Below are 15859 nucleotides of genomic sequence, written 5' to 3' on the forward strand. Positions count from 1 at the left end.
GGTTATCGGAAACTGAACCTAGTCAAATTCAACTTCTCTCAGAACTCAGACACAGGCCACTAGTTAAGGTAGGGAGGCTTAAGATGACTTCAGCCCCTTTCAGCAACTTAGTGTCAGCTTATATGATATGTTGCTGTAGTCATACAAAAGAGGTAGCCATGAAGTCAGTTTTTAGTACAGATTTTCCAGCTCTTGTCTAACTTCATCAAGTCCATATAAGCTATTCGTGCAAGGTGACCTTTTGTTTACTTTTTTTTTTTTTTGCTTTCCAATAGCACCCACCTGCCCCACACATACACCTATCTCCCAAAGAAAAGGAGAAAAAGATGAGGAAAAAAGATGACCAGTAGTCAAGTCAGCCACATCAAAACTGCAGAGAACTAAGAGAGAACAGGCTAAGAGGAGGCCTAAAATACAGAGGCTAAAAAGAGAACCACTATAGTGGTACAAGACATCAGAAATAAGTAGAGACCAGACACTGGTAGGTCCACATCAGTGTACATTTTCTTCCCAAAAATATCATAACACTGTGTCCCACAAGGTAATGGATGAGACTATTTGAATCTTCCAGAAAACTTACATGAATTACTACAAAACCACATGTATCACTAAGTAATTTAGAATAATCTCACTTTTTCTAGAAGCGTGGTGAGACAGAATTTGAGGGGGCACGTAGGGATGGGGATCTCTCCCCCCATCCCTCACCACCAAGACCCACCCTTGGCAGTCTTCACCCCGTGTGTGGTGAGCAGTGCAAAGTACTGCCGAAAGCACTGGATTTTCCCCATGTTTCTGTGATGCCTAAAGCCCTACTACTGCACAACTCCCTTATCAACTCCTTTTCTGAAAGCCAGAGACACCACTGACTCCTTACACAACATGCCCTTACACGACACCTCTGCTCTGGGCCTTTGGGAGGGAGAATGGATGGCAGTGGCAGTAATCAGACAGGAGGGTGGAGAAGGCGTACACGCGTAACAGGGGTGGACACCACGACTATCACTAATAGCTTTGCTATCATAATCTGATACTGGCAGCATGGTGTTAGTCTATCACTTCTCACTACTGATGAAATACCAGAAGCGGCCTTGTTTAACGTAACATCTTCCCTAGTGCTCTCTCTACCAGAATATGATTTGCAAGGGCTCTGAAGCATAGCTGTTGTGAAGGAAGAATTCCTAAAAGACAGCCATTTTAGCCCATCAGATGCCAGGTGTGTTTTCAGCCTTCTGGTTTAGATCAGCCATCAGAGGAGGAACAAGCTAATACCTTGCTCTATCCAATGCAAGAGAGCTTATTGCCCTTTCCAATAGCCTTACAACCACAGGGTTGAAACTGCTCAATGAAGTTAATGAAGAACTGAGCGAGTATTTCATGCCACGCTGAAATGTAATTCTAAATTAGGAACAATTTCAGCTCCTAAACAAGAGACAGTTGAGTCAGTAATTGCTTTTGTTATAGCGATAGATAACCTTAATCCAGTACTGTGACTGTGGAAAATAAACATCTCTGAACTTGTATGAACATATTGGAGGTCTGAGGGACAGCTGACTATTCAAAGGACTGCAGAACATCAACTGAAGACAGCTAAGAACTGTTCTTCAAAATCAGTGAGCAAAGACAATGCAGGCCTTCTGCAGAAACAACTTTAAGGAGGAACGTCACTGTAGACATGAAAATGAACAAGGATGCCCAGAATTTATTAAGAAGTTGACAGCTGCAGGGCTAACAGGAAAAGAAAGTTTATAGAAGCTTTTCAAGATACACTACACACAGCATTAATAATTATAGGAAAAAAAACTGTAAAAAAATAAAAGAAAAGTAAACTAGAGATCTCAGGGAATTTATGATCCACTAAAGAACTGGACACAAAAAAAGTCAGAAACTTCTGTGAAATTGCACTCAGTGTTTTCTAAAGGTTTTACCATAAGTCAAAGTCTGCTGCTCAAAGTTCAGACTCATTATTGAGCACCAGACTATATGAAGGAGCAAAAGCACTACAAATTGCAATAACACAGCTAAATAGCTCCTGGACTGAGCAAACAACTCTAACAAACAGCTTGCATCGTTTAATGATTCCCATGCTCATTTAAAAAAAGATCAACTCAAACTTACTAAAATTTCATTTATCATGCACACATGTCAGTAAACCATGACTGATCTTTATTACCCAGAGAATACTACATATCTTGCTGAGGTTACTTCTCAAGATCCATCAGCCTTATCATAGTTCTTGCCACAGCAGCAAGCACGTGGAGAGTCATGCCTACCTTTGTGAATTCCAGGATTCCAGAAGAAGTCATCCAGATAGTGACCCTTAGCTGCCCTAAAAGTTTTCACAATGATTCCCGTGTTTCTCTTAAATTACCTTCAGTCCCCAGTTTTATCAAGGAACAGTAGAATAGAATATTTTAAACACAAAAAGCATTTTCTAAGTTTTCATCTTGTGTTACTAGCATTCCGGTCAAATTGCTATAGTATATGGATCCATCCTTGCAGCAGTGCAAATGGAGATCTCCTACCCCAATAGGTCTCCCTGCCAAACAGACATTTGCTGATTTCCTGAATTCAGAGTTCAAAAAGGTATCTCCATGAAACTTCCCAGAGGAACAACTTTGCTGAGCACCAGAAGGAGAATTCTAAATTTAAAAGATTAGACCAAGAGAAAGAGAAAGAGGGGCTTGTTCCTTGCTACTGCAAGTACTAATTTAAAGAATTAAAAAAAAAAAAAATCCAAGTCTGTTCATTATATTGACTAAACAGTAACGTGTTTGCCTGCCTGTCAACCTGCTGCCATTTTGTGAGACTACGTGTGTTACACAGAGAACATGCCCTTTTATGGGGATTTTATTTCTGGTCTTATCAAATCAGATCTTTTTTTGTCCTAGTTGCTCTGTGCATTGTTCAGAAAAGAAAAACACCACTACAGTTAGTGCAAGAAGCTGCCAACAGCACAAATGATTTTTTCTGACATCTGGAATGAAATCAGGAAAAACAAAGAAAGTCTGCTTAAGAAGATTCTCAGGTCATGAAGAGTTTTCACCTCTTTGAAATATAAGAAATAAATAAAGCTCTGAAATTATGTCAGAGCACCTGGATCATAAAATACATACCTATTTTGTTAAGAGCAATCTTCCTTCACGAACCAACAAACAAATATTCATTTTCTCATGGAAGAAGAATTAAAGAAAAAGTCACTTAATTTTTCTCTCAGATCTCTTTTAACATTTAACAACTCTAATATTTATGATGCTAGAAAAACCAAGATAGACTGCAAATATATATATATATCTTTAATAGGTCATTTCCTGTGTATTTTCACTTTGTGAAAATTCAGTTTAGCTGAAGTGCCCAATCTATCACACTGAAGCCTGTTGAATAAAGTTTAAAAGACGTTTTGAATTTTGAAACGGAACAAAATCTAATTTTCCACATTGTCAAAGACAAAACCCTAAAAAAACCCACAACACAAGGAAAAAAGAAAATGTTCATATGTTACAATTTATACAAATAAGTCTATGCTAACAGGCTTCTCATCAGAAGAAATATAGAGCTAAAATATTTATGTTTTTTTCTTTTCTCTTTACACTCTTAATGCATCTATAGGCATGCTATGTGGTAGAAAACAGTTTGCACTTTCCACAATATCCAAAATGATACTAGCAACAACATGGGGAAATACTTGGGGAAAAAACTGCTCAAGATGATAGCAGACTAGCCAAAAACATTTTCTTACTACGGCCAATTCAATTCACAAACATCAAGTTAGTATTTTGCCCATCAACCTGAATTTCTGAACAGCATAATTAATGCATGTCAGATTCCAGGCCCCAAAAGAACACGCGCTGTTTTTGCTGAAGCACTTTTATTTGTTTTTGCCACAAAAAAACAATTCCAATAGAGAAGAATCCAGCAGCAACAGCAGCTGCGGGAAGCACTGCTTGTGTTTCCCCTCCTCTTCCCATTAACCTGTGCCAGGAGCAGCAGCAATAGCTAATCAGGCTGGCTTCTGACACCAAACAAAAAGACTCTTCTTCGTTCTCCAGCAATTCACCAGCTGAGGCACCACCTGTTTCTCCTAACTTGCCTGCAGTACTGATGAATTGCAAGCAACATGCAGCATATGAGCCAAGGTCAGATATATTGTTTCTCCCTACTGTACCTAGAGCCACTTTCAAAGCTGGCTTCAGAACCCGCCCTCTATAGGGACAGGGGAATAGATGCACCACCTCTGGAATACTTTTCATTCCAGCGCTAGTTTCCTTTCCATTCACCACTGACCAAACTATTCCCTTCTCCATTCAAACATCCTAACAGAGCATCTGTGCGTCTGAAAGAGTAGCCCTGACTTGTTTTCTTGAAGTAAACATGAACTCTTAGAAGATGAGGTAAACACGCACATGAAAGGTGGTCGCACTAAAGAAACACGGACCTTCAATCCAGTTTATACATGATGAAGATGCTGCCATATTTCATGGCAATCATCACAATTCTCTCTTTCCTTTATAATTTTTGATTTTCTGCTGAAGTTCTCTGTCATATCAGAAACTTTTTTCCAAGAATAATAAAACCTTTCTCTCATCCTGCCCTGCATCTCACTCACCTCTTCTGCGTTTGCCTAGTCACTGACAGCACTTTTAAACTTCTTTCCCCTGCACTTCTTTTTCATCTTTTCATGCCCACTGAGATTCCTAACTCACAGTCTGCTCCTCCTTTGAAATTCAGGTTCTCTAAATTAGTCTCCCCCACATTTAAAACCTTCTCTCTAAGCTATGACTGTGTTCTCAGTTTTGATTCCTCTCCTTCCTTTCAGCTCTACAGCAGATTCTGAGGGCAAGAGATTCAGAGTCCATGTCAAGTTTCCCTCAGCCATGCTATGCTGGAAGTCAGACAGTCTCCACCCTCTTCCTTGTACTGAAACCACTGCATAAAAGATTTAGTACCACCTTTTCCTTGCCCAAATCAGAAAGCATTTGTTCCCTTTTCTCCCCAGATGTCAAGAAATACTGTCTCACCCATATCTAATATCTTAATCTTGGGAACTTGGTTTTCTGAGGGGTAGGTATTTTCTTAGTGTGAAATATAAGTTTTGTTGACAAATAATGATGGAATTATTCACATGCTTGAAGTTAACAAAACGCCTAAGTGAACTGCCAAGTTAGAGTCTGGACGTCAGGCTGGCTCACACATGCTGTAATAACCTGAAGCCATGTGCAAAAAGTTGCTAGAAGATAATCTAAAATTTTTCTTGACTAAAATATGCCTTAAGTAGAACTTTTAGAGAAGAAACCATATACTAGCTCAAGTGATGAACACCCATCTGTAACAGCCAGCGACTGGAGCATCTCTCATACAAGGAAAGGCTGAGAGAGCTGGGACTGTTCAGCCTGCAGAAGAGAAGACTGAGAGTGGATCTGGTCAAGGTGTATAAATATCTAAAGGGAGGGTGTTAAGCGGATGGGGTCAGACTCTTCTCGGTGTGCCCAGTGACAGGACGAGATGCAACGGACACAAAGGGAAACATAGGAAGCTCTGTCTGAACGTAAGGAAAAACTTTTTTACTGTGGGGGTGACTGAGCGCTGGCACAGGTTGCCCAGAGAGGTTGTAGAGTCTCCTTCCTGGCAGATATTCAAAAGGCATCTGGGCACAATCCCGAGCAACGTGCTCTAGGTGACCTTGCTTGAGCAGGGAGGGTTGGACTATATGATCTCCAGGAATCCCTTCCAACCTCAACCATTCTGTGATTCTGTGATGAGCAGCAGGCAGTCTGTTTAATGTTTTCAGCAAATATTTTCCATATTTATGCAACATGGTTTAATGATGGTAGTCAGGCCTTTTCAATTCCATGAAAAATGCAAACAAGTTAGATTCCAGTCTCAGCATCACCAAGGGAAATTTTTTGGAAGGGTACCGGGAAGAAGATGGATTTACCTGTGCCATGTGAAATTTAGAATACATTGTTGGTATTGCAACAGATAAACACACCAGATGAACAACCATATGAATAAAGACTTCACAAATTGGTCCTGTAATTCAAATGGAACCGTACGAAGCAGTACTTAAGAGGACACAGTAATACAGAGATTGCGGTCTATTAAAAAAAAAGATTTAAAAAAAAAGCACATTTTCAGCATATGTTTGCAAATAAATATGAATAAGATTAATCTTTATTGTATTTTGAAGTTTTCTCAAGTAAGAAAAAGGTATTCTGGACTGAAAAATATTCACATGTATTTGGAATTCCCTCTGATAATATATCATATGGTCCTGTTGGTATATTGTACCATCAGAATAATAATCTTTTAATCGTACAACTGATCTTGTATTACTCAAGTGGGATTGTAAAAGAAATGATGTCTATAAAGTTCACCTCTCATAACAGTTAGCAGTTTCCTGAATTTACAGAACACTAGGTCTTTACTAGTAAATCTATCTCAGTGAATTCAGCTGTGTTCCTTACCAGCAAATCAAAACAAAAACTAGATACCTCAAAGAAATGTTAGGTCTCAAGATAACAACACACTACTATTAAATTGCAATCATAATTAAAAAAGAAACCACAAACAATTTTTTTGAATTTGGAATTTTGACCTAATTTTTGCTTTGATGACTCTTTTAAACAATTTCTTTAGTAGGAGACAATCGGTTTGGAAGAATTCACCATCTCAGAAACATTTTGGATAGAAGTCATAAATTCTACATATAAATTTTCTTTTCAACTTAAAGCAACTCATGAGTTTCAAAAAGCATTAAATGGTCAAGATAAGAAAAATCCATTTGTCTCAAACATCCCCTTTGCAGGAATGTTTTCATTTGCTTTCTGAACCAATCTGAGATGTAATGGAAATCTTGAAAACACTAGAAGAAAAGAAAGCCATTTTCTGCTAATTTTCTCACTTCTTTACTTTTCCAAAGCTCACAGGGATGTTTGAAAACAAGTTTGAGTCTTTTCTGAATCAGAAATAACCACCAGAATTAAGATAGGCATAATCTTTATCACCATTTAGGAGAAGGAAAACTGAAATAACACATCTTCACTTTCAGAAACTTTTAGGGATTTAAAGCTTAATGTTGACATCATCTGAATCAGCAAAAAAAGCGGATTCAGCACCAATGTAAATGAACCACGAAGTTCCTTGCAATTATGGCAAACAGCTAATAAAAAGCAAACTCTTTGCCTATAAAATGAGAAAGCCTGAAATCACTGACAGGCAATCAAAATGGAAGCCCACTGTATGCTTTTTACAGGCTCAGTTTTCAAAACATAACTCTACTGTAACACTTTTTTTTCTAATATTAGATTGCACAGGCTTTAACTTTTAGCTGATTTTATGTTTAATGTGGGTAGATGCTAATTAGGAATTTGTGAGGGAATTTTACAATTTTTATTGCAAAAGCTGTATAAATAAAGTATACTTCTCAAACAATAGTCAGTGCCAATTCTGGCTGCCATTTGTATATGCACTTATGCCAAGAAAAATGTGAGGCAGAGAGGAGTATGAAACAGTAGTTTTCTAGTTTTCTATCCCTATCCCAAATCCAGTTCTCTACAAAACCTACAAAACAGGGAAACTGTTTAGTTTGTAGAAGGAGTACCTTCCTGACCACAAATGAAAAGCAGGGACATCCCATTTAAGCTCTTCTATCATTTTCTAACCAGTCTAACCAATGCCTTTTCTAAGCAGCTCCAAATCAGCACACTTATCCCTGCATAAAGGAATCCACCTGTGTTGGGATACCTACCTCTAATTCCTATCGCTTGTCCTTTAGATACATGCTGTCATGGTCATGTGGTACAAAGTTAACAGGATCATATGCAGCAATGAAACACTCATGCAATAATTATGTGCCATATTTCGAAGTCTTAATAAGATTACTTTTGAAAAACTTCCTGACAATGGTGTCTCAGGTATATATACTCTCGCTTCTCCTCTAAGTATACCAAACTGAGAAGCTGAGAATTTCTGAAGCTCAGAAAAAACCCTCTCCTACCTCCCTTTAATTAGTGTAAAATCTGGAACTATATACCCCACACTTTGTACATTCTGACACCTGAACTTTCTTAAGATCAATTTTCCTTCCATATAGACTTGCAGAACAGTAGTTTTTGATGCAAAAGTTCCTGAGGGTGTGTCTGAATTCAGGTAGATAAACAAAGCAGATATCCTACACACCTGCCCTGCTGAAATGATGGGGTTTTGCACTTTTAATACTTCTATTTCTTCCTTGTGGAAAATTGTGAAGTTTTTAAAACTTCAGTGGAAAACTGGATCTTTTTGACAAAAGAAATCAAACCCAGGCAGTTGGATGTGTTCGTAAATAGGACAGTAAGGAATTTCATCTATAATGTATTTTTCTAACCACCAATAAATTTAGTTTTAATACCTGTGACAGTGGTAGGTATTAAAAAAAATCAGAAACAGACATGCTGTTATGCAAACAAACAATTTATGGATAGAATAACACTGAATCTTGCTGTATAATCAGGCCGTAGAAAATCTCATGGTCACATAGAGAAGTACAGTCCTACTGCATACGTGTAAAAAACAACTTCAAATCTTTAATATTTGTTTAAACTTAAAACTCCTACTATTACTCTTAAACATGTGGAATGTTAAATAGAATGTAACGCTATGACTCAAATGCAAGCACAAAAAAAAAATCAGGAACTATCTAGTCTACAGAACCCAAGTTGCATTAACAGTTATGAAAAGCACTTCATACAGCACTTGCCTCTTACACCCTTTTTGTCAGAGGATGGCAATGAAACCAAATGAAAGGAATTTTGAACCAAAATGGAATCTTCTTGTGAACTAGTAAATGAACTCTTCCCAGGCCCTCACAAAAGAATGAATTTATCCATATGTGGTAATCAAACCTGCTTTAAAAAGTATTTCCTTAGGTAACTACTTGAGGCAGGAAGGTTTGAAAAAAATAGGTTCAAGGCTGAACAACATACCTTTGTTACTAAAAGTCTGAAAAACTCTTGTTTCTCTTCTTGGAACAGGTTGCATAATTTTCACCTTTTCCTTGGGAAATGATCAAGACTAGATAGGTTGAACCAACTAACAAGTCTATTTTGAAAGATGTACATTGGCTGCAACAGTAAACTGAGGTTTAGATTGCTAATGCTGTCACAGTATTAGCTCTCAGATTTGCAGGGGCAGATCCCCAGCACTCCTACTTTAGGATCCCACAGGAATCTGACATTCAATTAAATTACAGGAATCCATCCTGCTGCTAGATCTTACTGCAACACTAAAGGATTAAATTACAAATCAGTCTTGATTCCCCACCTAATATATTCTAATGACAAGAAATGGGCTTAAAAATCAGCTTAAAAATTAAAAGTAGTTTTACTAAAATATATTTATTTATTGAAAAAATAAGTATTTGAGAAACATTGTGGTGGTATGCTGTTGATTTATGCATACTTATGTGTTTTGGAACTTCAAACTCCCATTTCTGAATAAATATTTAAGTGTTTAAAAAAATGTTCCTTGTATCATCCATGGAACAAAGCGTGATTAATTATAGCAATGCAAGTCATGCAGACTGGCTTGAAAAACAAATTTTTGACTTCATACCAGGACTAAACTATAGAGAAAATCCGTAAATGAGAAAAGCATTGGCTTCTGAAGATTAGATGCTAATGATAGTTGTCTTAACTCCATTCCAAAAAGAATATAACCATACCAAGGTTTAAGTTACTTTTACTGACACATAGCTTTGTATAAAGGAAAGATTTTTACATGCCCCTACTGCCTGTCATGAACTGGCTTTGTGAATTTTCAGCTGCTTACGTGGTTATGAGCCAATTTTCATGGAAATGGTGTCACTAACAGTAGGCTTTTTTTGGCTAATATTTGATTCATGAGATGACCGACAACTGTGAAAATGCAGAGGATATTCCATCTTTTATTTCTTTACTGACTTGATAACTATCCAAAATGATTACTTTTAATAACTTTTTTTTTTTAGCTCTCTGACTTTTTTTTTTATGCTGGCATCTAAACAGCTGCTGACCATTCATTATATCACAGGATATTTACATGTTAAACTCAGTTTACACCCATTACAAAGGTTTCATTTCTTGAAGAGTACAATGATCACAAAGGATACGATTTACAAAAGTAAAAGGAGGCTATTTACATCCAGAATATAGTAGCAGGAATGAAGCCACACTGTTTGAATCTGTCCACACTAGCTGGACTGCCTTACTGCCAAATAAACTAATTATTTTCAAGAAATAGGGGCCTGGATTCTAGATGCATTCTGGATTCTGCATCCTGCATTCTAGATGCATTCTGCATTCTGGAGTAATGCCCTCCCCTCTCACAGACTTCCTTTTCTCACTGGCCCTTTCCTTTCTCCTTTCCATATTCATGCACAGCCCCTCTCGTTTGCAGGTCTTATGCGGATCTACGATCTGTCTTGAGCTTTGAAGAATTCCCAGAATAACTGCAGAGTTTCACTGAAACTTCTGTGAAGCATGTGTTTTTCAGGAACACATAAAAATTGCATGACTTGTTTTGTTCTTCTCATTAATTTTTATAAGGGAACAGATGACAAAAATCTGATCACAGTTCTATTTTAGCTGCTGCCTTGGCGAGATTTTTTGTTTGAATGTTAGGACATTATGCACACAGAGGTCATAATTACCTTTTCCTAAAATGTAGCACAATTCTTTAGGATATAATTGAAAGCTTTAAAATATCCTTCACTTGAAGTAGAAAGGATTGGGGGATATCTTAAATTTATATTATATATGTAAAAAATAGCATCTGAACAACTACCACCCCCAAAGAGTCCACAGGGACAGCTCGTAAAAGTGCTACTTAACAGAAAAAAAAAAAAAGAGATATTCAACTTTCCCCATGTTAAGCAAATCACCCCTCTCCCCAGGCAACCTGTACCATAACTGCAGGCAAGTACAAGCAGAGCATATTGGTGGCAACTGCCATCTGTACATACTCGACTGGAGTTTGACAGTGCTGAATACCAAGCATTTACCAAGATACACCACTGCTTACCAAGACACTTACATTGATTACACAAATAAACTGAAGCCTTACAGAGCCTTCCAATGTAAGGTCACCCAGGAAATGGGACACTTTGGGGGGATTTTATCTGCTTCATGAAACGGCTGTGAACCAATGACTGAGATGGAAGGAACTTTTTGTTTCTATTCTCTGAAGAATTTTCTAAATCATCCCAAACCAAAGGCAGCCAAACAGCAGACTTCTAGGAACAACACAAGGCAATAATGGGGTTAGTGGGATCAGGAATTCAAGAAGCCAGAAATAAACACTGTTTTCTAGCATCTTCAGTAGTTTGGAATACTGCATTCCTTCCCCTGGGTGAGAAAATGATGTCACTACAAGTTTTCCTCCTGTCCATAAAAGACCACTGCAGATTGCTTCACCTGGATCTAAAGGTATGAACTTATAGCCAGTCAGCCATGTCCAGTCCTATCAACTGAGCAAGACAAGCCACTGTGACCATACATAGATTTGTGATGCATCACTCTTCATGTCTTGATTAGTGCAAGGTCCTGCTCCTACACTACAAAGCCCAATCTTCCCCTTTTAAACCACAGAATACAGCTCTCTCAATCTATATGTGACATGGCACTGCATGAACATATTGGTTCATGGAGATATCTTCCAAATACAGGCAGGGCAGCTTTAGCAGCAGTATTATAGCTAGGGAACAGCTTTAGGAGCAGGGCTGAAACCAAGATCCAGTCTAACAGACTTCAGGTCTGCACATGATCCTCTTCACCTTTCTTTGTCCCCTAGAACCTCTCCACAGAAAGGACCAGCACCAGTGAAGCAAGGTATTCGCTGCTAATGCCATTCTAGATGTGCAGTATTTGCAATTCTACCAGAAGAGAAGGGGGAAAAAGAAACAAAACTTCTGGAAAGACAGGTTCACTTTAAATTAGGGAGCACAAACAGAGGAAGAATTAATACCTCACACACAAGTGAAGCAGGCATTATGTTACACAGCCGGAAATCCTGTCAGGAGGAAGCTAAAAGAAAAGTAGATTGCTTCATCTTTCGGGCGTAATCTTTTTTCCCAAAACTGCCTGTTAAAAATTAACTAATTGCTAGACTTTAATTTTTGCAGTTGCATGTGACAGAAACTGGGGTAAGTATCGAGGTAAGGTTACCAAATCCACAGACTCAGAAACTTTCCACTGGCTTTTTTTTTTTTTTTTTTTTTAAGAGCTGGAATTTCATTTTAAAATATTTTTCTAGCCTCTTCTGCTGTGAAGACTGCAGCGCAATGATTTATAGAATGGATGCTATCTCTACAGACAAACAAAAACATCATTCCCAAGAGATCTGACCTTCACCTTTCATCTTAAAATAGTACGGCCAATTACGTAGCAACAACAGCCCACATCCTTAAAATATTTATAGCTGAATTTTGGCATTAAGGGCTAGTCAAGTTTGCTAGGGACTTAAAACTAGCTAGAAAAATACACAACTAAAACACAAACAATTATATTTGTCAAAAAAGAAATTCCAGCAGCTAACTAAATGGTAATTCAGTAGTAATGACTGTTGAATTTATTGTTCTTGTTAAAAAGTGGAGCTCCAAAATGCATGAACATGAATGAATATGTAACTTGAGCAGAATACTACAAGCTTCCGGTGAGTATATCATCCCGTTTGCTGACCGTATTTGGCTTGTTGGGTTTTGAGTCCATGTTCCTGTTCTTTCTGCTCATATCCTCACAACAGGACAAGCATTGAAGTTCCTGTACACCGAACAGACTTACACAGCCTGTATACTTTCCCATACCAAAGAAGTTGCACAGGACATTTTTAGGGTAGAAACAGCTCCACATCCTCCCTGAAGTCTGAGCTAAAAAGCAGAACTGTGATTCGTTGGTCTAGAGAAGGGCAGGGGAAAAAAGCACCTATATGGAAAATATCCTAAATATACTGGACATTCACTGACCAAATTCAGAGCAAATATCTAGGTAACAGAGTATTCATCCGTTCCTTTGGTATTTAAAGAGAAAACCACCACAGGCTCAACAAATAAAGAGATTCAACGTTTAGAATTAGGCCTCTATTTGATGGATATTGAATTATGTTTTAATCCTACTTTTAACATTTTTTATGGAATTTCCTTTTCCGTTAATACAGTACTTCTCCAGAATTACACCATCAACAGATCAACAAATCACGTGCAGAAGAAAATCACAAATCCAGCACACAGACTCAGCCCTAGTACTGCCACTATTATTTTAACTCATTCTGCCACAACAGCAAGGACATCTCTTCGATGATCAATACAGGATGCTGCTCACTAAATAACAGATATTTTCCTATCTTTTAAATGTTTCTCTGCTATTCTGCTTTAAGTTTGGGAAAATGGGATTAACTCTACCACACAAGGGGCAGGGAAAAATGTAAATCCCTATCGCAAATTCTGTAAGCCCTCTCTCAAGGATCAACCCTAAAGCAACAACTTGTAAAATGTAACAGTCATCACAGAAAACTGAACTCCCTTCTAACAGGATAATCAGCTGAATAACATGAGTTCATATGCTATAATGAGAGAACTCACAAAGTCATTTCATATCAGAGAACATTTTCTTCTCTCTTTCATAGTCTCTGTCATTTTCTGCAAAGCACAAATAAGCACACATCACATTTTATACTTTAAAGAAGCCTAGCATCCAGGACTAAGACAACTCAGCAGAAATAAGATTTCAAGCCAGCTCAATAACATGACAAATATCTGTACACTTTCCTCCCACAGTCCTGAGCAGACTGGCATATTGGTCATACTTCACAGAAAAGTGAAGAGAAATTTAACATCTCTTATAACAGAAATCCCTTCTAGAGATGCCTCCATTTGGCATTAAGGACAATCTTGCAAGGCTGTAGCGCACAGAGCTGTCATGTAAGACAGTGGAAATTTCCAGATCTACTATAATGCCATCCTGAGAGTTGAAGTGAGTTCACAGACACAGAATTCCTCCTGGAAGCGTCACAAGGCTTGTCTCATTTTCTGAAGGGATGGGTGACATCCAGATATTGTTTTTCAACCATCCTTTTAGTCGGCAAGTACACTTCTTTTTTGTTGTCATCCAAAGAAATGGACCAAAGGGAAAGAGCTGAATTTCCTGCCTACTGTGAAAAATCAAGAGTTCACCTAAGGAACAAAGGAGGGTGGAGGCCCCAGCACAGCAATGTCCCTCTGGAACGGGGGTAAGTGTTCAGAAATAGGCAAGACTTACAATTTACTGACTTAGAGCAGAGCAGATCACTGTCTAATCTTAACGGACAAGTGAAAAAAAGAAGGCTCAATGTGCAGAAAGGGTGGAGCCAAACTGAATCTGAACCCACAGTAAAGGCAGAGCTGCTCTTACATGAGCTCCCTGCAGAAACTCACATTGCCAGGCAAATGCACAGAGGATTTAATGGATGATGTAATTTTCCTGGCCATGTGATCTTAGCTAGCAGGTTGCACTGTATGTTTTCAGCCAAAAAAGCAGCTAAGACATCAACCTTTTTTCAAGGACTAAAACAGGAAAAGCAACAGAGAATTTTAGCAGTTAGATTTAGAGCAGTTAGAGAAGCCCAGAGATGGCACACGCGCTGTCATACACAGCAGGTATGTAGACAGGTGACAGTGATTAGTCTTGCTTTATAAAAAAGTGTCTACCTTTGTGACTACTTATGTTCAAGAAAACAGGTCTAGTACTCATTCTGTAAATACTCAACTTTACGCCATAATACTCCATACTTTTATTTTCTCTTCCAAAGTGGGACACTGATTTGCAAAGGTCTCATAACATGCTTCCATTCAGCAAGTCTTTAGAATTCCCCTAACTCTACGTAAAATGTAAACACTTCCTAATCAATCAGTCCGAATGAGCTTTCGAAAGAAGCAAACAGGAGAGAGGCGGGCAGAAGCCAAGGCTGATACATAAAAAACTTCTGTTATGTACTCTGAAATACCCAAATTTGTCGAGTAACCATTTGCTGGCCAAGCCACCTTATATGCCCGCTGGACTGTTACATTAAACAGATTAAATGCACTCTCACTTGAGCAGGCCTTACGGTTGCAACCAGTCAGGATATGATTAAAATGAAAGAGCAATTGAGGGGAAATTCTGTTCTGGGTTCTTATTTTCTGATTTTGTAGTGTTGTTGACATTGCAGATACCACATCCACTCCCTTGTTTGGCTTTCCTTACGAATAACGTATTCTACCTGAATGGTTTAGTACTGTTCCTGTAGGACTCATGCCACGAGATGAACCTCACAGAAAAATAACTGAATTCAGACATATATTTTCCCTAAATACGTCACATTATCATTACCACTAAGTACACTACCTGTATGATGTTAAATACAGCTATTCTAAGCAAAAAATAAAATAAAATACCAGTGCTGAATTTTGTCAGGTTATTATTCCCTATAGCATTTTATCACACATGGTCGGAATGGCAATGCTTTTTCAGAATTTGATTTAGATGGCTACGGTAATTTTATTATAACCTGTTTTAAATTCTTCTTGCATCATTCCGAGCACTTGGCTTGGTTATACCGGATTAAAAATGCAGGATGAATTTTACAAACTCTCTATACTGCCATTCATTTTTCAAACGGATGGACACTCTTACCAAGTAGTCTTCTTTAGACATGAACTCTCAGGCAAAACCTACACACGCCAAAGGATGGCAAGTCAAATGTTGAAAGTTTACTCTGTTGGAAAAGGTTGTATCTAATCTATCATCAGTAACAGGCAGTTCATCCAACAGCCAAAATAAGCAGCACCAAAGTAATGGCTATTAGTATTAATGATTACATGATTTTATACCACCTG

At 38.1% G+C, this 15859-nt stretch overlaps 1 protein-coding gene across 2 annotated transcripts in view; it reads right to left on the bottom strand.

Moving 5' to 3' along the window:
• Window positions 1–15859, bottom strand: part of PREX2 (phosphatidylinositol-3,4,5-trisphosphate dependent Rac exchange factor 2) — a 187571-nt gene that overhangs the window by 142213 nt on the left and 29499 nt on the right. Inside the window, exon 1 of one of the 2 annotated variants that reach the window (XM_068932559.1) lies at window positions 11977–12031. The exons of the other annotated variant lie outside the window; for it this stretch is intronic. Coding sequence (XP_068788660.1) covers window positions 11977–12000 — 24 coding nt within the window. The 5' untranslated portion in view covers window positions 12001–12031. Of the gene's footprint in view, window positions 1–11976; window positions 12032–15859 lie in introns of those variants that run through there. 2 annotated transcript variants of the gene reach the window in all.

This window comes from Struthio camelus, chromosome 2, assembly GCF_040807025.1.
Source record: "Struthio camelus isolate bStrCam1 chromosome 2, bStrCam1.hap1, whole genome shotgun sequence".
NCBI classification, from domain to species: domain Eukaryota; kingdom Metazoa; phylum Chordata; class Aves; order Struthioniformes; family Struthionidae; genus Struthio; species Struthio camelus.